Source organism: Cladophialophora yegresii, assembly GCF_000585515.1.
Source record: "Cladophialophora yegresii CBS 114405 chromosome Unknown aczIN-supercont1.4, whole genome shotgun sequence".
Lineage (NCBI taxonomy): Eukaryota > Fungi > Ascomycota > Eurotiomycetes > Chaetothyriales > Herpotrichiellaceae > Cladophialophora > Cladophialophora yegresii.
In genome coordinates, this window is record NW_006913048.1 from 2,061,902 (window position 1) to 2,086,160 (window position 24,259).

A 24,259-nucleotide genomic window follows, 5' to 3' on the forward strand; every position below is an offset into this window, starting at 1 on the left:
GCACATCATATATGCAGCTGGGGCAGCAAATCTGAACAGCTGGCAAAGTTGAGCGGGCTTTCTGACAGGCTGAATCAACATGTTATGCACATCAAGGTCATTACACTCAAGGGCGACGAAAAAGGCTTTACGGTTTCTAACTCAAACATCTGCCCGGCGAGCGACATGGGTCCAGCAAAAGAAAGAGGTTCACGTGTTGACAGTGCTCGATCGAGAACGCTTACCAACATCAAGACGTTTCTCGAACCATAACAGACATCAGTCTACTTCAGCATCACCCTCACCCCTAACTCAAGACCTGCCCACGATCTACAAGCCCCCGACAACAGGTATCATCTCGAAGCTACCGTCATCGTGGATCCCCTACGCCGAACTCATCCGTCTGGACAAGCCGGCAGGGACGTACTACCTCTTCCTTCCCTGCATGTTCTCGACGCTCCTAGCAGCTCCCATGGCCATGGCATCACCGTTGCAAGTTGTCTCAACCACAGCACTCTTCTTTACCGGCGCCCTGATAATGCGAGGCGCCGGCTGTACCATCAACGACCTCTGGGACCGCAACCTGGATCCCCACGTCGAACGCACGAAGCTACGACCGATTGCTCGAAAGGCCATCTCGGTCGAGCACGCGATTGTGTATCTAGGCGCACAGCTCCTGACGGGCCTGACCTTGCTATTACAGTTTCCGCTCCCTTGTCTTTACTACGGAGTACCCAGCCTCCTGCTCGTCACGGCGTACCCGCTTGCAAAGCGAGTGACACATTACCCTCAATTCGTCCTCGGGCTCACATTCTCCTGGGGAGCCATCATGGGGTTCCCGGCTCTGGGCATCGATCTTTTATCAATTGCCGACGCGCTCGCTGCGGCAGCAGCGCTCTACGCCAGCTGCATAGCCTGGACCCTCAACTACGACATGATATACGCGTACATGGACATCAAAGACGACGCCAAGGCAGGCATCAAGTCGATAGCCCAGGCGCACGAGCACAATTCCAAGGTCGCTCTGTCCGTCTTCTCCGCGGCGCAGATCTCCCTCCTTGCCACTGCCGGATACTTTGCTGGCGCCGGTCCCATCTTCTTTATCGGTAGCTGTGGAGGCGGAGCCCTGGCTCTGGCGACCATGATCCGGCGGGTGAATCTGGAGGACGTCAAGGACTGCTGGTGGTGGTTTAGGAACGGGGCCTGGATCACAGGCGGGACCATCTCCCTTGGCTTGGTGGGCGACTACCTGTACCGCCGGCGCCAGTCGCAAGAGTCGAAAGTAGCCGCAATTACTGTATAACAATCCCTTTTGAATCTTCAATGGTCGTTGTTCATTCCCTTTTGAATCTGCAATGGTCGTTGTTCAATCCCTTTCGAATCTGCAATGGTCGATATCCAATGCCTTTCGAATCTTCAATGATCGCTACTCAACCTCAAACTCCGTTCACCTCGTCTCCCTCTTCCCCTAACGTCAAATACTCCCCCACACGCGCGACAATCTGCTTCCAGTCCATCATCGCCCCATCGCCCGTATCCCCACAAGCCAACTCCTTCTCCGTAGGTCTTAGGATCGTGACCCATCCGTCTTCACTCTCACCCCAGTCCTCGTCTAGTACCTTGATCTGCTTCCTCGTGATAGGATGCCTCCACATGGCGGTATTCATCGCCGGCGCCACGAAGATCCTCTTCTTCCGCATGTCAATCAGCCCCGTGGTATCCCACGCGCGGATGACGTTGAGGAGCAACCCGTCGCTCATGCCGTTGACCATCTTGGCCAAGCTGTTGGCCGACAAGGGGGCCACGACGAGCACGTGCGCCCAGCGCCGCAGTTCGATGTGCAGGATCTTGTCGCCGCGGACCCAGGGTTTCGACCATTCATCGTCGTCATGGTAGATCCCGTCGACGTTTGGGAGGTTGATCAGCGACGATAGCGTCGGCTGTTCCGACGATTGGCCTTGCAAGAACTGCTCGGCCGCTTCGGTGAGCACGATACGGATGGATACGTTGGCATGGGAGCCGAGTGCCTGGGCTATTAGAGGGATCTTGATGGTTGCGACGGAGCCGCTCGCCCCGAGGAGAATGTGGTGCCTGCCATCGTTCTCGAACGCGGCAGCGGAGAAGCGCTCGCCGCTGGTCGTGGGGTTTGTGGTCATGGATATGTATGTGTGTGCAGTGCGAATGGACGGGACACGTCGAGTCGAGTCTCGGTAACCTACAGCTTTATTCCCATCCAGCGATATTCATTTATTTATTTCTTCTCTGCATCAATTCCGGTATTTGTAATGGAGGATACGCTCTACTGTACGTGTAGCGGACGGCGTGATTCTGGGGCAAGCGAGCGGCGGCCAATTTGTCAACATTTGACATCATCCCATATCTTCACTTTTCTCCAACGCCGCAGCAGACGACAACCTCGAGCTTTTGTCTCCCTTCACCGTACACACACACCACACACACCACACAACCATGCTCCAGAGAACATTAAGACTACCCGTGCGATATTCCCGACCTTCGATTTCCCGCTCAGACACTAACACTGACCCTGCACAGGCCCTCCGCGGCGCGCTCTCGTCCCTATCCCCCTCCGCCACCCACAACAGCCTACTCCCGCGCATAACCTCCCAACTATCGCATACCCGCCTCCTTTCGCAAGAAGTACGCTCTGCAATCGACAGAGCCGTCGCCTCGGCACCGGTCGTGCTCTTCATGAAAGGCACGCCCGAGACACCACAGTGCGGCTTTTCAAGGACGAGCATCCAAATACTGGGCCTTCAGGGCGTGGACCCGGCCAAATTCACGGCCTTTAACGTGTTGGAGGACCAGGATTTGAGGAATGGTATGTCCAAGCACAGTGACCGGCGGGGTAGCAGCACCCTTTTCGCCTCCCGTTCCCATTCGGCTGACGAGATTCGGCCGTCTGTAGGAATCAAAGAATACTCCGACTGGCCGACGATCCCGCAGTTATACGTCGACAAGGAGTTCATCGGCGGCTGCGACATCCTGATCAACATGCACAAGGACGGCAGTCTGGCTGAGCTCCTCGCGCAGAAGAAGGTCATCGTCACCGAGGATGGCGATGAGGTCGAGCACACCGAAGCGGGAGGCGACAAGGAAGGTGGCGACGTCGAGGGACAAAAGGCCGGGGAGGTAAGAGCTGAGACGGAACAAAGTACAGGAGGACGGAGTAAGGATGCCAAGGGCGAGAGTTCGTGATCACGGCCTGGTTACCAGATGAGCAATGTACCACTATTGCGGATGGCCCAGAGCTCTCGAGGTTTTGGAACAGTGATTCTGTCTGGCACCAGTGTCGTGTATGTTCATGCCATTGTTCCGCCATGCAAGCTTCGCCTTAAGAATATGTACAAAATGAAGGCACCAACAGGACTCATGCCATGACCTATGCACCTACGCCATGCCGTCCGAGCTTTTCTTCCTTTTGCAAGAAAACCGTGATCCTCCACAGCCAGTGCTCGAAGGGTTTAACAAAGGAGCCTCCTCGTCGACAGGGAACATAAACTCTTCATGCATCGTACGTTCTCTCCCTCGTCTCCTCGACGACAACGCCCCAGTCATCCTCCAACTGCCCGTACATGATATCCTTCAAGGCGCGCTTGACCTTCATTGCGAACTCGTCGCCCTGCTTCCCCTCCGTCTGCCCGAGCGGGAGAACAAGATCCAGCCCCCTGAAGTGAATATCCTGCACCGGAGCAATGAAGAATGCCGTGCCCGCACCGAATGCCTCAATGAGACGGCCCTCGGTCTGAGCTTCGATGACTTCCTGCATGGTGAACCTCCTCTCCGTAACGTCCACGTCTTCACCTAATCTCCCTGAGCGGACGAGATCGAGGACCGACGCGCGAGTCACGCCTTCGAGGATGACACCGTCCCCAAGCGGCGCCGTGACCATCTCCTTCCGTCCAGTGGTCTTATCTTTCCACAATACGAAGAAGTTGCTCCCACCGGCTTCGGTGACGAAGCATTCCTCCCCGAAAAGCCATAGGATCTGATCATACCCTCTCGCGCGAGCCTCGCCCTGCGCGACGAGCGAAGGGCCGTAGTTCGCACCGACCTTGGCATTGCCGAAGCCGCCGGGCCACGCGCGGATCATGTCGTGCTTGGAGGCGAGCAGGCGCATGCCCTTGGGTGGGGCCGCGGGTTTCGCCTCAGCGACGCCGTTGCTCGCAGAAGCAGCACTAGGAGCAGGCATGGGAGGCTTGCACAATGGGTCATCGAGACTCGGGAACATGACCATCATGATATACATCAGTGCCTCCTTCGGTCTCTGCACACCCAGGGCTGGCGCCGTCGCGATCATGGTCGGCCGAATGTAGATAAAGGAGCCGGGTTCCGAGATCCACTTGGGTGCCTCGACGCCCACGAACTTCTTCAGCAGCTTGAGGAACTCCTCTGGTGGGAAGCCGGGAAGAGATATCCGTGTGGCTGATTGGAGGAAACGTCTGGCATTGCGATCTGGTCGGAAGAGTCGAACTTTGCCGTCGTCGCCACGGTAGGCTTTCATGCCCTCGAAGCATTCGGTCGCATAGTGCAGGACGGATGCTGTCGGCATGATGGAGAGTGGGCCGTAGGGTCGGATCTCAGGAGCTTCCCAGCCATTCTTCTCCGTCCACCGTACGGTGAGCATGTGATCTGTCGTGTAGTTTTGGCTCCATACTTCGGCCGAGTTGGGGGCTGGGACGGGCTTCGGATTGAGGTTCGGCGTGAAAGTCAGTTTCGAGGCTTCAAGGTCTGCCACTTTCGGTCCATTGGAGATTGTCTTCTCGAGTATTGTCGCGGTTCCCGCTTTGGTTAGCTTGGACGTATTATCCAGCGTGGGTGACGGAGGCGACACAGGAGAAACCGCGGCCGGTGCCATGGTTAGAGTGATAGAAAGAGGTATTGACTGAATAGTGAATAAAGATTACGCCCACCCAACCAGAAAGACGAGAGCAGAAGACTGAAGCGGAATGAGGACTTCGAGGGCAACACGTATGGACAAAATTCCGTGACTCATATACTTCTGGAAGGCATGACCTTACCGCCTCGAAGGAGGGGACCAAAGACAGGGGTACACTTCACAAACTTTCATAGTGGGACAAGCCTTGCATATGGCTGCAGCGATTTCGGGATCTACTTGGTCCGTCGAAGCGACCAGCTTCCTTCAGTTACTTCTGTTCGGACCCTACTGTACGCCTTTTAGTGACAAGGCCTTGTCATCGCGGCCACTCGAGGCGGAAGGGAGGATGCAGGGAACAGACACCCGATCGCGGCCCGTCTGAACAAAATACGAGTGCAAGATTTTCATTCAAATTTTTCCCAGACAGCAAGTTTCGCTGTTCGACGCCACTGATAACGATATGCATTGCTGCGAGAGCTCCAGTTGAAGATTCAGATTGGGTGGTACTCGGACGTCTTGGAAACAAACCAGGCTCCGCCCAAAAAATGCAGCTTCTTCCGAGATCCGGGTCACCGTCATAGCCCCAACGTGTGTCGGATATTCGCGGTTACCGACACAGAAACCGGGAGGGGCAGCGGAGGCGCATTTGTTCCCCCCTTCGAATGATATTGATTGCACACTTCATAGATCCATTGTGAGAGGTTGGGAGGTCAGCTGGTGCAAGAATGATCTCATTTAACGATGTGACATCGTGGACGAGCAGCTTGTACTTGATAAGTTCAACACGGAGACCTCAGGAACACGGAACCTCAGACACGGAGTATCAGCACGGTCCGTGTGCCTGGGGGGAATCAAGGCCAAGCTTCCGACCTGAACATGATCGTCTCAATCTTCTGTGAACTGCTGCAGGAGAGTTGTGATTCGCTTCATGTTCTCGGTCCTTTTCTGCACATGTGACTGAACCACATTGTTACGGACAGCTTTGGCATCGAGGCACGGAGCAGTACATACCTCGTGTATTTCCTTGGCTACGTTTCTGGCCTTGTTGGAGATTTGACCCATGTCCTCTTCGAATCCCTCCAGGCCTTGTTGAAAATCTGCGTGGTTCCGGCGCATTTCATCATATGCGATCTTGGCAACCTGGAACATGTCATGAAGTCTCTCACGCTGGCCTGGTTTCGTAGGTCCTGTCTCCATTTGGACGACGTGCAGCGAGTCTTTGCCGTAGAGCTCTACAGCTAGACTCATAATCTTGAATTGTACGTCTTCCCATTCGTCCCAGAGCTGGCGGAGGATCTGTCCCTTCTCTTCATTCAATTTGCGGAACTCGGAGATGCTCTCTTTCAGCAGTACTTCTTCCGTGCCAGCTCCTGCATCTTTCCTGTCACTGCGGACGTTTGTCAATGCCTCGGTGGCGAATGGTTTCTGCAGGGGCTCTTCGATTTCGCTCAACTTGTGACAATGAGCCTCAACATCGAGCGCGAGCTCTTCAAGGTGGCTTCCCAACTTCCTTTTGGTTCCCTCCAGGTCTTTTGTAGATTGGTCAAGGAGAGTCTCACCATAGCGGTCAAGACTTTCTTGTACAGTTTAGCAATTTCCATGGAAAGCCTCTGAACGACCCACCGGTAAACTTGTCTGCCAGGCCAATGCGGGCATCATTGTGTCGCTTCCGGTAGACCCGGCTCGAGTCACACGGCTCTGAAGGAAGAGATTTTTGCGGCTTGGTAAGCCGGGGAGGGACGACGGGTTGACGGTGGACCGGGGTTCTGGCAGGCGCCGGCGCCAATGACTTGCGAGGACGCGAAAAGAGTGATTTGGCAGAAACAGTGCCATGCTTGTCGCTGGCTGGCTGCATGGTAAACCGAGACCATGTGTCAATACTCATTGTCTTGTCACCGGGGCGACCACCTCAGATGGTGGTCAAGGTAAGGCGAATGTGATCTGGGAAGGAGTCAAAATGAAAGGGGTGGAAATCCAATTGTTATTTGACCTCCACACGTCTCCCTACCCACTCCAGATACCACAACACCAGCTAACAGGAGGAACGTCCAGGTAACAGCTTCGAATTTCCGGTGTCTCAACGTTGCAAAGCCGCCTTGGTCTCCCTCACGAGTCATACCTGCCCCAGGCACAGGTAGCCGCAGTTCCTGTAGAAGTCAATAGCCTCACATCATAGCTGCACATTCTCCATCTGAGATGTGTGAACATGTGCCAACCATTCTATCGCGTCTAAAACGCATATCTTCAGGAGCGTGTAGACAGGGAGTCAGTGACACCCAAATCTGATCAAAGGTATGCGGCAACTGTATTCGGGCAAGGGGTGCTGCCATGCATGGTGCATGCCGTTGTGCCTGTGTAGCTCCGGCCGCTTGATGATCCTTCAGTTAAGAACCGACAGTACTGTGAATCCTTCTTCACGCTCACGCATCATCTATCCCCGTTGATCTTCATCCCATACATTTTGAAGCTTGCAAAAATTGGGTGCGATATCCTTCCGGGCCTAGGTCAAGCTAGCAACGAGCTGGCAGCGTGTTCGATGATACTGTGCGACAACACCGGCAACAAAAAGACATTCCACCGACTCCCGTATTTCGAACGAGTTATACCCCCGGTCGCCTCGAACCGCTAAATCCCACCAACAACAATAATCTCCTCTGGCCTACTTGACAAGTCAAATCGGCGGTCATCAAAATGACCGTGAGATGGGAGGAGATCGGATGGTTGGCCACCACCGAATATAGCCCATCAGAGAATGGCGATGCTGTTATGAACTCTTACCACGACCTCTACTGATAATTTGATATAGAGGTGGAAGTAGAGTTTTTGCTTTTGGTTCCCCTGTCAACGCGATTTCTGCCATGGATCAGCCGCCAATTCTGCCATATGAGAAGCTGGATCTCATGCGCGCCGAGAGGTATCGTGGGGAGACACGAAGTGGATCTCAAACTGCTTCTCGCCTGGCCGGAAAGACTTCCACTCCTGGCAGTCCAGCATCTATTAGACCAGGCTGCCTTCTTCGTACCTGGAGGCAGCTGTCAATGTGCGCCGAAAATTGGTCACCTAGGCCACTTCAACGACAGGTGAGCGACAGCTGCAGCTTGCCCCTTTGCGACTTCAGTGCCGTTCTGGCGGGGGCCTTTGTCGACTCCTGCCGTTGTGTGCGTGCTCCTCATCTAACGAGGCAGGCTCCACTGGTTGTCGACGTACTGTACTCGTATGCTGTGTGCATTAGCTGTCCGTTGGTGGAGCCACGTTGGAAATGATATCCTGTGAAGACACCTGCACCGCCACACGCACCACGTTCCCAACGTCCTCCGCCTGCATTGATGTGGGGAAACAAGTGTGGCATCCAATGACCAAGGTGATCGATGCTGCCATCATCCAGAAGTTGGCACCAATCGAGATGCCCAAGTCGCGGCTCACGTCGCCCTGCGTCATCGGACCCCTCCTGGTGTGGCTGCCGACAGGGGTGACGATTGGCTACCCAGGCCGATCCCACGCCAACTCCTCGAAGCGAGGAGGGCTCGAAGTTGGAAACCTGCCTGACCTGCTTCCCTTTTGTTCTGGGATCGTCAAAGTGCCATGAAAAGACACGATAACTCCGACCGAGCAGGCTAATCCGGTGCTATGTACCACGAAGAGTGACGTCGCAGGTCATATGGGTAAAGGAAACAAGCAAGCACATCGCATCCAACAAAGGTGAGTTGATTGATAAAAACGTGCAAGTCGGCTCCCGGTCGCGTCAAGATTCCATTTCTCTTCCCACATCACAGAAGAGGTGAACCATCCAGATCCTTAACAATCCATATTTCCAATATACCTCGTACCATTATACAACAACAACAACAACAGTACGAGTAGCATTCCACAATGGCCTTTGGTAGATCGCGAGCTCGTCACCATGCTGGCGGAGCCACCGTCACCACTACAGTCACCACCGTTGAACAACCAGCACCGGCGACAAGAAGCCGAGGCACTCGCGGCACTCGTGCCGCGGGCACGAAGCCCACCCTCAGGCAGCGCCTCTTTGGCCCTCCTAAGACTAGAACACCAAGAACCACGACTGCGGCTCCACCAAGGAGACGCCGTGTCGGCACGCGACGCACACCGGCGACTGCCACCACGACCGTCACTCCACGGCGCAAGGCCAGCATGAGCGACAAGGTCTCCGGCGCGATGCTCAAGTTGAAGGGGAGTCTCACTCGAAGGCCCGGCCAGAAGGCCGCCGGCACGAGACGCATGCATGGGACAGACGGCAGAGGGAGTCGTCGATACTACTAGTCGTCCTCAAAGTGGCATGGGCCCTCGACTAACACTAGGGTCCAAGCTTCGTGGAGCGGGGAGAGGCTGGTCCGAGTCGCTGCGATCGGCTTGGAAGAGCCGAGAAAGGTTGACAAGTATGGCGCCATTGTTTGGAACAAGTTCTATGCAGCAGGACATGGAGGATGCGATATTGCAGACGGATCTTCCTGGCGGTCGACATTGATCGTCGAATGTATGATTATGAGTATGATGAGATGATGTATCAGATACCAGAATGTAATTCAAGGTCTGAATGTTTACTCTTTGACATATTTAAAAGAGCTTTCGGCGGTTGTTTCGAGTCCTTCACGTTTTCCTCCTCACGGAATAGAGAAATATTCCCTGTCTCCGGTCACCCTCCTTGCCATCGTAATCGACATAATCTACATTGAAGGTCTTCATCATATCGCGAATGAATCTCATATCGGCTTTTCGTCTCTTCTTGAAGCAGAAGTAACACGTCGTTGAGGGACCGATAAGGTCACGAAGCGTCTGTAGAAGTAGCGGAAATGCAGGTTCGAAGTAGACACAATCCGCTGCAAGGACAAGATCTGGGTGTCTTGAGCCGGACGGAAGAATCGACGGCGGAGGCGTAGTGCCCCAGTCATATACCTCCGCGGCCACTCTGTATTCGAGCTTGTTCAAGGTGATGTTCTTCTTCATCAACGCAAGCATGGGTATTTGGTCTGTAATATAAATCTTTTGAACATCGTCAAGCTCACAACCTAAAGCGATAGCCAGCCCCACAAGTCCTCCGCCCGCACCAATTTCGACAAGCGATTTCCCTCTTAATGAGCGTGAGGAGTGATATGTGAGCATATATTTGGCCAGGACCATGCCGGCAGGCCAGAGTTGACCACCGCATCCTTCTTGAAGATCTTCGTGAAGGAGGAGAGCTTTGTCTGTGGGGAGGAGATTGTCAAATGTGATGGTTGTGGTGGAGGGCTTTTTGTTGTCGCGCTCCGGCACGAGGGTGGCGTCAATGGCGAAAACATCGTTCTCGGGCGAAGGTGACCGGGATGCCGGCATGGTTGAGCGCGATAATGGGATGATTCCTAGCTTGAGCTAATGAGTTTTGTGAGACAGTAGCGAACCCAGCCGCGCATAATGTTGTTTTAGGTCGAGTCCCTAATTTTCTTAGTAAGAGACCAAAACTGAAGGCTTCCCTTCTGTGACCTTTTCAGTCGTGGCAGGAGCCTAGATTCAGACACTCAATGGAGCTGTAATTTTTTGCAGACAAGGGAAACCAAAAAGCGCAGAAAGTTTCAGCGAGGCTCTGTTGTGCAGCCGGCTGCTGACAACGAGGCGAGGACTGATACCAGGCGTTGAACTTGATTGGACAACAGTGGAGCGGACTGATAACCCGGGGTAAATCTTAGCTAGGTGTTTGTTGCTATGAGATAACTTGAAGCATTAACAGAGCTGTCCCTCAGTACACAGTAGACATCAGTTTCCGTAAAATTGAGCTGCAGCGTCGAGGACCCAGAGCGCATGAAGAGGATCTCGCAATTGGGAGCGCAAAGCCCGATCACTGGAAGCTTGGAGAACGTCCTTCAAGGCTAACGTCAGGTGCGCAGGAACGACGCTCGGCACTGACATCATTGGGGAGGAACCCATTAAGATAGTCATTACAATAAGATAACCGAGGTGGAAGCCCGAGTTGTTGGTGTAAAGTGGTGGCTCATACGCGAAATTACAACCACCAATTCCCTGTGTCGTCATTGTTTGTGCCGCTGGACCAGTGGGACAGCTCTTTGTTGCTGGTCAACTCTTGCGCCACAGCTGCCAGTTTCAAGTCACTCGGTCCTTCCTGCACGTCACAGGCTCCTTCTTATAAGCTTGACCTTGACTTCATCTCTTCCTCCTTCTTCAGTTCAGACCCCAAAGCAACTGCAATCGATCCTCGACCTTAGCAAGACTCAATTGAACACCTCACACTCACACAAACACACACTCTACCATCACAATGGCCACACTACACTGTACGTTGCCCTCCTTGCGATGCTGATCTCAATACGTCACTCCCAACAGCTCAAACCGATCTCACCTCTTCGACAAGAGATCATCAATTCCTTCCAAGGAGCATCAAGCTAACAGTATCCTGCTTCTCCAGACCTCCCTCCTGTCAAGCCTTCAGCGATCGCGCTCGGCATCGTCTTCAACCAGGCCGCCTCCGCCGGCGTCCTGGCCCCTCTCTTCGGTGACACCTACCACCGTGCCAAGGCCGCGGACAGCAAGGAGGAATTCTTCAAGTCCAAGGAGACCGCGACTGCCGCTGCTAGCTGGGGCTCTTCGCTCGTCGGTTCTGCCATTCAGACATATGGTGTCGCTGCCCTGATCAACGCTACCGGTACTCTGTCCTACAAGGGAGCTGCCTACTTGGGTGGTCTGATCTTCGCTGCTACATACTCTCCATCGGTAGGTCTCGTCAAGCCAGGAAGGTGTCACTTTAGTACTGATTTTTCTTTGTAGCTCGTCTCTCAGGTTGTTGTCGAGCAGCGACCTCTGGACACTGTCGCTGTCGGCGTTCTCAGCCGTGTCTTCGAGACGGTCGGCCTCAGCTTGTTCCTCACATACTGGGGCACTCGAACCAACCCATTCGACTAAATCAGTCGATAAACAATGAACACGGAACTCACAATGGGGAGGAGAAGGAGTCGTGTAAAGTAGACGAATGCTTCAATCGTCGCCAGAAATTGGTAATTGCTACGAGGCAAACATAACGAGGGCGTGGGAGTTGGAACGCTGGAGAGGCAAACAGCTAATCCCGTCAATGTATCCATAAAATCAAGTTCCATTGTGCACAGAAAGGGTGTCACGATTGATTCGCTTCTGGTCTTTCCTGTCGCTCCTGTATTTCCATGATTCAACATCGTCGTTCCAACGTTTTCAGCGGCTTGAACAAACACCATCTCCGATGATCGTCCGTGTCTTTCGTCGTTAAGAGTTCTGGCCTGCTTCCTTATCGAGAGCAGCCTCTAGGGCACCAAGCACGTCCACCTCCAGGTTCATCGCAGCTTCTGCCTTCTCAGTCTCCTTCTCAGTGGCGACTTCACGCGTCTCAACATCTGCGACAACGACATCGTCAGCACCCTGCTTCTCTTCTTCCTTCTCAGTAGCAAGTTCTGGCTCAACCATAGCAGTCACAGTCTCCACCACAGTCTCGGGTACAACATTTCCAGCCAAGTCTTCTTGGACCGGTGCATTAGCAGGAGGAGCAATCTCGCCTTCCTCACTGCCTTCCCCTTCGCTTTCGGATCCTGAACCGTCACCTTCACCTTCGCCGTCTCCCTCTATGTCTTGATTGTTCGCCTCACTCTGCGCAGCGGGTCCTTGATCGGCATTGCCGGTACGTTCTCCAGATACAGCCGAAGTATGCTCCATGGTCGTGTCTCTTCCATCTGTGGTCGAAGCGCCAGCAGCGGTCTCAGCCGTGGTAGTCTCAGTCGCTGGTGGGGCGTTAGGATCTGTCGGTGGCTTCCAGTTCTTCGGGCGACGTCCTGGTCCACCCTTCTTCTTGCGTCGAGGCGGGATATTCTTGCGCACAGGCGTTGCTGTGCCGTCGATGTTCGCACCATCGGCTCCACCGTTCAGAGTGCCGGATCCACTGCCGCCCGCAAGCGCATTGGTCGGGTCGCCAAGGTCGTACCCCGTGGTGCCACCACTCGCGGCCCCAGCGGACATGTCTCCTAATGTGCCGAATCCGTTTGTAGCCTTGTAGGCGCCTTTGTAGAGAGATTCCATGCCTGGTCGGCGATCTGCGAGGTACTTCGGTTCCGGCATCTTCTCGGCCACAGCGAGAGGGACTTGGACCCATTTCTTGAATTCGATGACGCGTTCAGCCGAGCCGGATGCCGTCTTGCGGCGTTTTTCTGGAAGTCCCTCGGCATCGAGAAGATCGTCTGGGTCGTCGTCTTGCTTGTCATCGTCGTCTTCGAGTGGTTGTGTCTCGTCCGGGTGGGTGTTAGATGTGTGTTTGGGCTTGTTCAGAGCCATCTTCCGGGCGGCCTCCCGGCGCTCGAGTTCAATGCCAGGGATGTACGAGTTTGTCTTGGGGTCCCAGATTGAGAGCTTTGCGTTGACGTTGCCCATTCGGGCGCGGCGGAGCAGTTCCTATTTTCCACCTATCAATAAGCTGTAGACTGTGACTGAGAGTAGATGGCCAGTACCTGATTGTGTGGTGCGAGCTGCGAAAAGAAAGAAGGAAGTGGCTGCTCAGGCCACGGGAAGTCGCTGTCCTTGTCATTTGCCTGGGCATTTGACTCGCCTGCATCGGCAGACGCGTCCTGATTGACCCGAACGGTCTGCCGCTCCCAGCGTCGCACAGGGAGACCCTCGGTTGGGTCAAAGTCCGGGACACCCGCCCGATTTCTCGGCGCGTGTTCCTGGTTGCGCGTACTGCGCGAAGAGCGAAGCTGATAACGATGACGCCGTAAGCCAACGGCACCGCCAGATTGAGGAGGTGGTGGAGGGGGAGGAGAAGGGGGAGGAGGCGGAGAATGGGGCGGAGGAGAGGGGGCGGGAAGGGGAGAATAGGGAGGAAGATGATAAAAAGGGAGAGGGGAGGGATAAAGAGAGAGAGAAGAGAAAGGAGGAGGAGGAGGGAGAAGGGGAGAAAGAGGAGGAGAGAGGACAGGGAGAGGTGCAGGGAGGGCACCGGGAGGAGACACGGCAGGCCTCCAAACACAGCCAGATAGGCTCGAAGGAGGAGGATCAGCCCCGACCCATCTCACCCAGCTGGTGCTGTGCGATAGACCCCCAGTGAGCTGAGAGTGGTGATCCCTAAAGTGACGATACAACGAGGTATTGTCTTGATATGCCTTGCTACAGGCAACGCACTCCCTGTCCTTGGCCATGATGTTGATGGTCGCCGAAGAGAAAGAGAGAAAGGCCGACGAGGATGACACTCGACAGTGAACAAAATGACAACCATCTCCTCGTTGTTCCCCTCGCTGTGCTTGGCAGGGTCGGGCAATAAATCAATGTGGTGTGCTTGCTCAAGATGCGTGACAAGAAGTTCAGAGACCCGTCAACACGACTTACCGGCGCCATGATCACTCCTAAACTCCTCCCTCTCCAACACCGTCGTGCAAACGCGTTTTTATGGCTAGAACTTGTTCAGCGACGTCAAACCATGATGCACAGCGAGTGTGACATGCGCCAGGACGATACTTACAAGGAAAGCTGGGTATTGAGTCGTGGTGGTCGCAGTGAGAGATGGAGACGAAGAACAAACACGACTGCAAGATGAGGTTTATCGAAAAGAGCAAGGCCCGGCGGACAGAGGCGCTAGAGCTGTTAGCATCGGGAGGGGCCGGCGCTAAGGTTGGCAATATCGCCCATTGGCTCGCCACTACTGCCAAACAACGAGGTTATGAGGAAGATGGATCCTCCAGATACACCATTCAAGACACCGGACAAGCAAAGCGAGGGCCAGGACGCTTGCAAGACGTGACGCAGCAAACTCAAAGGACCAAGATACGGCGTAGAGCGCTCCGTATGCAGACTCCATCAAGGACTTCCTTCCTATGGCCCAGCAGATATCCTCATCCAGCAAAACAATGATCCGTACAAGGTACAAAGTACTTCGGCCGGAAGAACCATGAGACCGACAATGAGCTCGGTGTGGGAACGCCACCATACACACACATGATGGATACGGCCGACGAGGTGCACAATGGAAACAATCATGACAGCTACGATCTCGCGGAGTGTAAGAGGAGGGTACAGTGAGAATAGGTATGCAGGTTATCAGACAGAGTGGTATTACTATGGTATCACACAAGTGGGTATAGGCCTGGAGGACAAGACCCATGCATCTCCAGGACTGTACAAGACGCTGGAGAAAGGCCAGGGAAGACAGCAGTATCAGTCCCATCTGGCCACAATTAGCAATCTGAGACCTGACAGGCATTGACGCAGAATGGACATACCCAGTATCTTTCTGCCGTATAATTCCACCATGATCGCCAGTTTCACGACCCTGGAACAAGTCGTAAGCGGAGAATCCTGCAAGAAAAGAAGAACAGCACATACCGTTTTGCCTCCTTCCACCACCAGTCTGTCGAGCTGGTAGAATTGTGAAACCACCGTTTGTCTCTGTAGCATCTACAGTCAGCTCTTGTGCATGACAGGGCCCGTGAGGCAACCAAATCCCAAAGCACAAAAGAAGATATATGGGAGATTCCTGTCCAATCGCCCTTGAATTCAGGATTCTGCGAGAGCAGAACTCACTTTCAGCATCTGCAATTCCTTCAACCCTTTCTGCACAAGTTCTTGTATCCTTCGAGGATCCGACTCCTTTTGATGTTCGTGGAAGGCATCCCGTGTTCTTCTCCTCGCGTACATTCGGAAGTTGTAGTTTGCAAACTGATTTCCTTGCCGTAATAGTGCTCGATACAAAGATCGGACGCTGTGCCCAGATGTGTCGGCCGTGGTGGCCAGTGCGGCGGAGGCCATGGGAATTGGTGGGGATGCTCAGTGGGAGTCTGGAGACGTTCGAGGGTTTCAAAGGAGTGTGATGGCACTGCGAGCGCACTGCCTGACTTGGGTGCAGGCAAGCAGGGGAGGCAGCGGAGTGAGACTCGAGGTTAGATTCGCCGGGAGGATTTGCGGAGACAAGTGTTATGGGTGTCAATCCAGGTGGCGACACTCTGGAACACACGAAATCGTATGGAGGAGCACTGAAGTTGTTTGAGAATCAACCTATTTGCGCGATGGGAGAAAATTTACATTGATGAGAGCAAGACGAGTTGAGCGTGACAATAATTAATCTGTTTCCAATCTTTCGCGCAGGTCGAACTGATTGCGTCAATGCTCGGCCTGGAACGTCCGAACCGACCGAGCTCCTCGCTCTGCAAGGCTGCGTCTCCCACATTCCAAGACGACCCTCGCCGCAAAGTAGAACCTGAGTGTGACATACTCAGAAGGGAAACAGCATGGCGTCCACGCTTCCTTCGCCTCCAGATTCGCGTGATAGCTCGCCTGAATCGGCCTGCAACTCGGACACCGTCGCCGATGATGGAGAGGCCCTCTCATCCCGCCTTGACGTCCTCCTGATCGAGTACCTCTCCCTCCTGGACAGATACACCACACTCCGCGCTCGGCTCGGCAGAGACTTCTCGTCCGGCTTCTTCGCGCTCGCCCAAGCAAACCGGTATGCGGACTCCACATTGGGCGCAGGGAGACGGTATGGAGAGGAAGGATTCGACGACAGGATGAAAGCAGGGAGGGTAGTCGGTATCAAGCGAGGAGAGCGGACTGACAGGGACCGAAATGGTCACTGTGTTGATACAGAGGCGGCCGGGCAGACGATACAGAACTCTGAAAAGAAAGATCTATCTATGAGAAAACCCAACGAACAGCCGTCCGAGGTCATGGCTAGTGACGCGCCCAAGCAAGACTTTGATGAGCCAGAGCCGCACCAACACGAAATCAAGGATGGTATTGACCAGAATCTGTCTTCGTCCGCTTATCACCTTTCGATCGAGTCTTGCTCAGCCCCCATGAAAGATCCTCTGAGATGCTACGGCATCTTGATCCCTCCGGCGTTACGGACGTGTCAGGAGCACTTCGCCTCAGCCGTCTCCTCTGTGATACCAGAACTCTTGAATACTACATTTTCTTTGAGAAGTGTAGAGGATGAGATCTGGACTGTTCGGCGTGAGCTGGGTATCCTCGACGAGTACGAACACAGCTCCAGTGACAAAGTCCATAGGCCGGACGAAGAAGGCATGAAGAACAATCAATCCAGACAGGGCTCCCAAGATCGTGATCCAGAGATATCCGTTTCAGCCTTGGATCTGTCATCGTCTAGGTCCAGGGCGTCACCGACCAAGAATCCATCAAATCTGTTGTCTACTTCGTCCGCGGGTGTGCCTCGTCAGGCGCGATCCAGAGTCTTGAAGCTGGATTGAGCTAGTTGGTATGGATATTTTTCTTCCCTGTTGAGACCGACAGTGTGGGACACCCAGCTGAAATACCAGACTGTATCGAAAACGAAGAACGAAGGCACATCAAGCGATTGACTGGGACGAACGAGTGACTAAAGGATTATATATGGGATGCCTCAAGAAACAACCATGTGAACAAGTAGACCACTTTCGCTGCCCTTGGGAACATCAACCCCTCATCAAGCATCGCTCGTGCGGATATGATGTCGGTGGTATTAGTTGTCGCCGCATATGTCTTGATTTTCCATCCCAACGGCATCTCTCAGAGGCATCGGGCCTTCTGCCAGCCTGGCGACGTTTCCGCGTTCACTATCAGCCGCTTGCATGTGGTTTTCTTTGTCAGCATCATCCTCATGGAATTCGACATCCGCTTGCAAAGATCTCACGTCGTCCTTCTTGATTGGTGACGAAACAACATGCCGTGCCGCGGGACTCCGAACCACTTCCTCAAGGTCTCCATCCCAATAGCTGGGTCGCCGTTTCTTTCGGCTGCCACATGGTCCAGTACCCTTTCTGTACAGCATGACATTAGGACTCAGCTCTTGCAGCCCGCTTCCAGCCTCGCTGCCAGTTTCCGGAGTCGCAGCGCCGAAGAGACTCATTCGCACGGCAGCGCGTGTCTGTTCGTCTACCTCAATCATCTCCTCACCTTCCTCCAGTCTCAACCGAGGATCTACCGGCACCCTCCTCGCCGTCTTATCCTCATGGATCATAGTGGTTGGCGACACAAGATCGCGTGACCTCTTCCTGGGCTGTGACACCTGAGCAGGATCCCCGACAAACCGTGGTGGACTGCTCCTGAATTGTAGACTGTCTGGCAATCGTGCTCTCATAGAGTGCATACGACGTTGGGGAGGTCTCGACAGAAATGGTGCACCGCCATGATGCTTGTGTGCCCCTCGGGCACTCGCAATGGCACTCATACCGTTCTTCCTGAAGCGGCTTGGCGGCTTTGCCAGTGGTGTCAAAGTGTCTGTTCTATACGAGTCACGGATCATGGAGTCAGGGGCCGGGTTGTGCCCAATGACTTTAGCTGCTGCCGTTGAAAAAGAGTACATTGTGGGCCGAGGCCTTGGTGATGACTGGGGACTGTCTTTGGCGTAATACCAGCCTGGCTGAAAGTGTTCAGATGCGGTAGAGATGTAAGTTGAATTGAGGTGATGATGATGATGTTGTCGCTGTTGAGGTCGAGGACGGGTCGAGAATTCGTTTGGCGGATACCATGAACCGTGCCCCCTGCCGGCCATCGTTGGAACTGGCGATGGCCTGGTTTTCAGAAGAGGCATTGGACTTCCTGTCGCTGTGGCACGGTTGAAGTGTCCAGCAGGTTGCCCAAATGCACTCGAAGCTATATGCTGGCCTGGATATGCGTTGGGTATGGGAATGGCATTGTGGTGGCCGGCGACATTCGGCGCGCGAGATACAAAATGAGCTGTTGGGTCAGGACATACCACCGCTGGTCCACCCTCGTGTAAGAGAGGGTCTGGGCATCGTTTGCTGGGGTTCTGTGCCTCGCTTGACGAGGAAAGGGTGCCGTCACTGCTGCCTTTGTGCGTTGGTGGCTTGGGGAACAGGTCGGTGAACAGTCCTCGCTTCAGCTTCGCTGAATCAGCTGCAGCCCTAGCCGAGGGAGACAAAACTATCCTCTCTTCCGTACCAGATGATGTCTCCTTGTACTTGTCCTCCACGTCTACAGACTTCCGTTTCAGATAGGCGATGATAGGTGATTCATCCGGTGAGTCAACATCCATCTCAAGGTCGTCATCCACACGGAGCTTGGTCATCGGATGCTCCAGATCACTCGCCGAGATATCCTCTCCTGGAGACGCACTGTCCGGTGCCTCCGAGGCATTTCCAAAGTCTTCAGGCATAGGTGGAGATGACATGATGGACATGTCTTCCACCTGTAGTTTGAAGTTGGTTTGTTCAAGAGGGGACGTAAACCCACTGCTCAGTGGTTCTGCGACAAAGACGTTGTTGTGTCCGACAGCTAACGGGAGCATTGCCGGAAGTTGTGGTGAACCTTCTGGGAAAGGCTCTCTAACGTCGGTATCAAGACCAGCGAGAGAACCGAGAGTTCTCGAGTACCTCCAATTTTTCGATGGTGTTTCTGTCCGCTCCTTTCTGATATCGAGGAGTAGACCCGTCTCGGTAATATCATCTTTGGCTTCTTCGGGGCTAGTAGGTAGTCTTAAATCGATGGAACCGACGGGCGAAGATGCAAAGCGGACATCGAGGCGCAAGGAAGCCTTTGCGTTCTGGAATAGTCTCTGCATTTGGGCGACATGACCCGGCATAACGATGGATTTCGTTAGTGGCGAAGACATTCGTTTCCGACCCGTGTTGGGCAATATTCCATTCGTCTCAGGTTTCTGATCCGCCGGCGGCTCTGCACTGGCCCCGACAGGCGTTTTCGGGGAGTGGGAGTGGTGGAGGACCTTTGAGAAGAATAGTGAAGACCGTCGGCGGGGAGGTTCGAATGGTGCTACAGACGCAGACCGGTGAGTATATGCCCGATAATTCAAATCCAGGTGAGAAGCACGAGTATCAACACCACTCACGCTTCGGAGTACCAAGGGGATAACCAGAGTGCGTGGATTTGCCGGATGAGTCGCTTGACGGCAGCGACCCAGGCGAATGATCCATGCTAACGAGCAGCCAAGTGGGAAATAATGCGGTATCGCTCAACGGTAATTCGAGTAGAGGAGTGTAGTAAACAACAACGAGCGGACATCTGCAACCAGAGGCAGACAATGCGGTAATGGTGAAGTCCACGAGATGATCGGATGAGAACAGTTCAATCTGAGTTCAGCGGCTCTTTCCACGACGACAAGTCGACGGTTGGAAGCCATGCTCAAAGAAAGCAGTCTGACATTGGCAGCCGCTGCTCTCACTTGGAGGGACGAGCAGGCGCTTTTGACACCTGGGATGAGATCTATCAACGTCAAGGTTAATGGGCGCGGAAAGTAGCTTTGAACACGAACAAAGTGCTCGATAAAACTCGCATGAAGGCAGATCTCAGCGAAGGGCAAGCAGACCAGAATACACTCTTACACACATTTAAGTGGACGACGAAGGGTTGCTCGAGGACCGATCTGAAGCAGCTTTTCCTCTGTCGCAACCATCATCAGCCGTCTTACAAGCACTTGGTCTTGTTCCGCGAGGCAGGTCGCGACGATTGTTCCACGTGGCCCATACGCGAGAACGCGAAGGTTGCAGGCGAAAGAAGGCACGGCTGACGAGTGAGCACATTCTTCAAGCGCGCCGCCATGCTCAAGCCGAAGGACCATGAAGACTCGACCTTCTACATTGCCCATTGTTGTTGTCGCCGGTAATGTGAGGCCAGCCTCATTTGCAGCCAAACTCGCATCTTGTCTGTCGCACAAGCGCTGGCAACTACTCGCAACTTGCAGGGTTCTGAGGTCAGGTCACTCAGGTATGGCAGCTTGATATCCCATACCATCGGTTTCGAAGTCGACTTGCCACGCATATAGCCTTGAAGGCTGACCTGGCCCTGCCCACATACCCGAACTCTACTGGATCAAAATCATCTGAAGATTCTTAGCAGGCGAGCAGTGGGACGAATGAATATTGCCTGAGTTTCGAGCAAGTCCTGCAAACTGACCTCGCGAGCCCCACGCATAAACTGGCAATGCCAACCAACGAAAGGCCCAGGGCCGAGTAGAGTATCAACACCCCCGCCAACCTGGTGCCATGCCACACAGGTCACTGAAGATGCATGCGGAAAGTCCACGCATTCCGGCCAGTAAGGAGCTTTTTCCGATGCAAAGCCAAGGGTAGTTCAGGTGAGCCACATCGAGCTGAGAGCACGTAAACTTGCTGTGGTACATACGAGGTACCAGTTGACGTGGAATGTGCTTTGCCTGCCACCATCGTACTCGAGTAATGATTGTTCATGATTTCTATTAAGGCTCGATATTTTTCCCCAGCGTGGTCGAAGGTGTTCTATTCTCGAGCATCACTGCGGTGTTGCTCGTACCCTGGCGGGTTTTCGAGGTTGGCCATAATTATGACACCAGGTGCCGCTTGGGCCATGGAAGGGCGAGACCTTGAGAGGAGCTTAATTCTCGTATTTCAGTCGCTTGGCAAGCTTGGAAGCTCGTCCTAACCCTGCTCTTCAAAGCGAGGCAGCGCGGTCTAGCTAGAAGTAGCTCCAGTTCATCGATCGGCTGATGAGCGTGACTGGCTTGCTTTCTGCATTGTCTTCGAAAATGTCGGATTGCACATCTAGATTTTGACTTTGCTGAGCCTCTGACCCTTGTGTTCCAAGGCTTGACCTTCCAATCCGAGAAACTTCCCTGTCACAGCAGAAGCAGGACAGATTGTACGACCAATGAAATGACGGGGTTGAGTGGAGGATGAATGGCGGGATATGCCTATGCGACCCTAAAGTCGGAGGTGCTGAAGTCTAAGAGTGATGCGGAAGCAATCTAAGCAAGACCTGACGAGCCTGACCGTCCATGGATCTGAACCATGCCTAACTGCAGCGTGACCACACATTCAGATGCAGGTCAGCCACTTATCTGCTCAGTGACACGTCCTGTCATGAAGGCGCCACCGGAGAGAGCAGTTGTGTCTATAAGACTGCCGCTTTCCCTGCGTGCAATGTTAGCTGCACACGAACGAGCCTTACACTTCTTGAGACGTCTGGATTCAGATCCGTTCAAGCACTATTCACAATGAGCGATCCCAGCGGAGAATATACCTACATCTGCTCAGCAGGGCCAAGGAGATCAATGGTCCTGCTCTTCTCTGATGGCACTCCTAGGCAACACAGAAAGGATATCAGGCCTGACATGGTCTCCACGGTGAAAAAGCCAGGGACGGACGAATCCTTTTATGGTAACAGAGTGGAAGGGGCCCTCTTCAGTAAGTCCCCACCCCAACCAACGAGTATATCATTCTGCGCGGCGCATTAGCTCATGCATCTCTCCCCTGGTTCTAGCTTGCGAACTGCGAAGCGGCAGAATGGGAGGAAGCAAGACCGTGTACTGGATGATTGACCCCAAATGGCAAAGCCAAAAGCCCGACGTCGGGCAACGGGTCGGATGGGCGACGACTGTCAGAGTGGCTGCAGGCGCAAACGCTTGGAGCATGGTGCCAGTGTGGGCTTCGGACCGGTGGGATTTGGGCACTGACTCATGCACCAGGGAGAAGATTGTGGCCATGTATTACTTCCAGAACGATTATGGTCGCGGCCGGCCTGGCAAGCCCTGTGGCATGTTGGACGTTCCTACTACCCCAAGACCAAGATCGAGGTCGGAGACAAGGTATACAGTCGTTCAGACGTGGGATCGCGAGATTGTGGATGATGAGCGATAGGCAATAATTTGTGTGTCAATGGTGATGGCGACATGTGGTTGGAATTGCCTGGCGGAGCAAGGCAATCAGGGAAATATCTCCATGCGATAGTTACTGGAAGCCTTGTGCATGAGGCGCCGTTGTCAGGAAGCATAATCCATTCTTGCCCTTACGAAGCAACTCGCCATGCCGTGACCTTGTGTGAACATTCGAGGGCGCGACTATTTCCTTTTGTCGCCTATGCCATGAATGAGGAAAGGAACCGATCAAGCAGCTAGTTTGACCAGCATTTGAATGAATCTGTCGAGATAATTCCTTAAGGAACAAGGTTTACGGTCCGTGCTCATCGCGATGAGATTGAGTTGATCTTGATGAGAGAGATAAAGTGGTGTCTGGTGGAGTTGATGTGGCGCTTGGCTGCGGTCAAGATTGGAGCCAGAACGGCAAAGCAGCTCAGCAGCAATGCAAGTGAAATCCGCTTTTCGCAGCCGAGCTCGCCGAAAATAGAGGATGGCTGCTCCACTAAGAGGCACAAGTGCAAGCACTACTCCGTACTGTGTAAAGTGAAGGACTTCAGCATGTCAGATCGCTCTTGTCGACTTTGTGCAGGCTGAGTGAGCACTTCAACAACGCGACGCGCAGATAGCAATTAGATTCAGAATTACACGGTTAGCAGCGACAGCCGCAGTGAGGCATATTCTGTACTATGTACTCGGTTCCAGTACGGAGTGTGGAGTAGTGCATGAGCAGAGCCAGGGGCCGTGTCTCTGCTTGGGCCTCCTACTACTGTGGTAGTCTCACCAGGCCTCGGGGGCCGTCACCAGGCCGCTCGGCCACGGAATTGGCCAGTGGCCACGCACCGGATGACTACGAGTACAAGATGGCCTTTCCACCCCTCTGTGCGAGGATCTTATCGCGTAGGGCATCGTTGACCGCAGGGCCTGTCAAATAGTTTATTGTGGGATGAATTTCATGATTAGTCCCCTGCAGCGGCTGGGATGCCACCATGACTTCCAAACTGTTCTATGCGCAGAACGATGCGACTGGACCGAAGTTCGAGAGCGCAGGAGCGCCGTCAAGCAAGGGTCTGGGGAGCGTCGCAGGCAGGCCGCACCGAAGCTTGTGTTTCAGCGCCCCTCTAGCCGTTGCTGCGGGTGGGGATTCGCTGTGCTTCAAGCCAAGGACCTGCAGGCGAACGTGTTTAGGCACGTTGTTAGGTGCCGGTTTCTGGCTGAGGGAGCCAATGAGGTTCCCGTGCCTGAACGGGCTAGGGCCAGACCAGGATAGCCTGAGAATAACGCTCCCACGACATGGGCCACAACGGCTGTGCAATACCGAGGCCAGTCCCGATTAATGCATTGGCTGGTATCGCATCAACTCCTGACACGGCTTCTCTCACACTTCGCTCTCTGTCACATTCACTTTCAGACGTGACCTTCGTTTCCGTTGCTTATCGTTCTGCCGTCCTGTGGTCGTGCTTCCGCTCGTTCTCCCAGTTTCTTCCTTGCCTTCTCATTGACCGCCTTCCAAGCGTAGTCACACTGGGTCGGTCAAATCAGTTGGATAGAAACTCAGCATTCGTTTTCGACATTCATTGCTGCGCAATTGAAACCTCTGTCGCTCTTGCACAGAACTCTTACACTCATTAACACCATCGCCCGCTTGCCGGACCGCGGCGCCCTGCGTACTTTTAACGCTTGACGGACTCGACGCCCGCACCTTGTCTCTCCCGATTGATGTACAGCAACAGTCTGCGACTCTCTTGATCGTTACCAGCCATATCACACCGAGTGACATTCCACGTCAG

At 53.9% G+C, this 24,259-nt stretch overlaps 13 protein-coding genes across 13 annotated transcripts; 6 read left to right on the top strand and 7 right to left on the bottom strand.

Annotated features, from left to right (window-relative positions):
* Positions 1-79: 79 nt before the first annotated feature.
* A1O7_06072 (uncharacterized protein) lies at positions 80-1,282 on the top strand (the record flags this gene model as incomplete). Its single annotated transcript, XM_007760077.1, has 1 exon — positions 80-1,282. One exon carries the CDS (start codon positions 80-82, stop codon positions 1,280-1,282), a length of 1,203 nt encoding a protein of 400 aa, XP_007758267.1.
* A 133-nt stretch (positions 1,283-1,415) lies between these two features.
* Positions 1,416-2,135, bottom strand: A1O7_06073 (phosphopantothenoylcysteine decarboxylase; the record flags this gene model as incomplete). The annotated part of the gene is made up of 1 exon (XM_007760078.1): positions 1,416-2,135. One exon carries the CDS (start codon positions 2,133-2,135, stop codon positions 1,416-1,418), a length of 720 nt encoding a protein of 239 aa, XP_007758268.1.
* Positions 2,136-2,448: 313 nt separating this feature from the next.
* A1O7_06074 (monothiol glutaredoxin) lies at positions 2,449-3,195 on the top strand (the record flags this gene model as incomplete). Its single annotated transcript, XM_007760079.1, has 3 exons — positions 2,449-2,475; positions 2,533-2,818; positions 2,906-3,195. The coding sequence occupies 3 exons, from the start codon at positions 2,449-2,451 to the stop codon at positions 3,193-3,195; spliced, it is 603 nt and encodes a 200-aa protein (XP_007758269.1).
* Positions 3,196-3,502: 307 nt separating this feature from the next.
* A1O7_06075 (branched-chain amino acid aminotransferase) lies at positions 3,503-4,855 on the bottom strand (the record flags this gene model as incomplete). Its single annotated transcript, XM_007760080.1, has 1 exon — positions 3,503-4,855. The coding sequence occupies one exon, from the start codon at positions 4,853-4,855 to the stop codon at positions 3,503-3,505; it is 1,353 nt and encodes a 450-aa protein (XP_007758270.1).
* Positions 4,856-5,761: 906 nt separating this feature from the next.
* A1O7_06076 (uncharacterized protein) lies at positions 5,762-6,477 on the bottom strand (the record flags this gene model as incomplete). The annotated part of the gene is made up of 2 exons (XM_007760081.1): positions 5,762-6,397; positions 6,436-6,477. 2 exons carry the CDS (start codon positions 6,475-6,477, stop codon positions 5,762-5,764), a joined length of 678 nt encoding a protein of 225 aa, XP_007758271.1.
* A 2,269-nt stretch (positions 6,478-8,746) lies between these two features.
* On the top strand, positions 8,747-9,157 carry A1O7_06077 (uncharacterized protein; the record flags this gene model as incomplete). Its single annotated transcript, XM_007760082.1, has 1 exon — positions 8,747-9,157. The coding sequence occupies one exon, from the start codon at positions 8,747-8,749 to the stop codon at positions 9,155-9,157; it is 411 nt and encodes a 136-aa protein (XP_007758272.1).
* Positions 9,158-9,484: 327 nt separating this feature from the next.
* A1O7_06078 (uncharacterized protein) lies at positions 9,485-10,207 on the bottom strand (the record flags this gene model as incomplete). The annotated part of the gene is made up of 1 exon (XM_007760083.1): positions 9,485-10,207. The coding sequence occupies one exon, from the start codon at positions 10,205-10,207 to the stop codon at positions 9,485-9,487; it is 723 nt and encodes a 240-aa protein (XP_007758273.1).
* A 937-nt stretch (positions 10,208-11,144) lies between these two features.
* A1O7_06079 (uncharacterized protein) lies at positions 11,145-11,785 on the top strand (the record flags this gene model as incomplete). The annotated part of the gene is made up of 3 exons (XM_007760084.1): positions 11,145-11,160; positions 11,292-11,596; positions 11,651-11,785. 3 exons carry the CDS (start codon positions 11,145-11,147, stop codon positions 11,783-11,785), a joined length of 456 nt encoding a protein of 151 aa, XP_007758274.1.
* A 333-nt stretch (positions 11,786-12,118) lies between these two features.
* Positions 12,119-13,270, bottom strand: A1O7_06080 (uncharacterized protein; the record flags this gene model as incomplete). Its single annotated transcript, XM_007760085.1, has 1 exon — positions 12,119-13,270. One exon carries the CDS (start codon positions 13,268-13,270, stop codon positions 12,119-12,121), a length of 1,152 nt encoding a protein of 383 aa, XP_007758275.1.
* A 1,776-nt stretch (positions 13,271-15,046) lies between these two features.
* A1O7_06081 (uncharacterized protein) lies at positions 15,047-15,637 on the bottom strand (the record flags this gene model as incomplete). Its single annotated transcript, XM_007760086.1, has 4 exons — positions 15,047-15,056; positions 15,112-15,161; positions 15,215-15,277; positions 15,413-15,637. 4 exons carry the CDS (start codon positions 15,635-15,637, stop codon positions 15,047-15,049), a joined length of 348 nt encoding a protein of 115 aa, XP_007758276.1.
* A 479-nt stretch (positions 15,638-16,116) lies between these two features.
* A1O7_06082 (uncharacterized protein) lies at positions 16,117-17,094 on the top strand (the record flags this gene model as incomplete). The annotated part of the gene is made up of 1 exon (XM_007760087.1): positions 16,117-17,094. The coding sequence occupies one exon, from the start codon at positions 16,117-16,119 to the stop codon at positions 17,092-17,094; it is 978 nt and encodes a 325-aa protein (XP_007758277.1).
* A 251-nt stretch (positions 17,095-17,345) lies between these two features.
* A1O7_06083 (uncharacterized protein) lies at positions 17,346-19,427 on the bottom strand (the record flags this gene model as incomplete). Its single annotated transcript, XM_007760088.1, has 1 exon — positions 17,346-19,427. The coding sequence occupies one exon, from the start codon at positions 19,425-19,427 to the stop codon at positions 17,346-17,348; it is 2,082 nt and encodes a 693-aa protein (XP_007758278.1).
* A 2,403-nt stretch (positions 19,428-21,830) lies between these two features.
* Positions 21,831-22,473, top strand: A1O7_06084 (uncharacterized protein; the record flags this gene model as incomplete). Its single annotated transcript, XM_007760089.1, has 2 exons — positions 21,831-22,020; positions 22,097-22,473. The coding sequence occupies 2 exons, from the start codon at positions 21,831-21,833 to the stop codon at positions 22,471-22,473; spliced, it is 567 nt and encodes a 188-aa protein (XP_007758279.1).
* Positions 22,474-24,259: the final 1,786 nt, after the last annotated feature.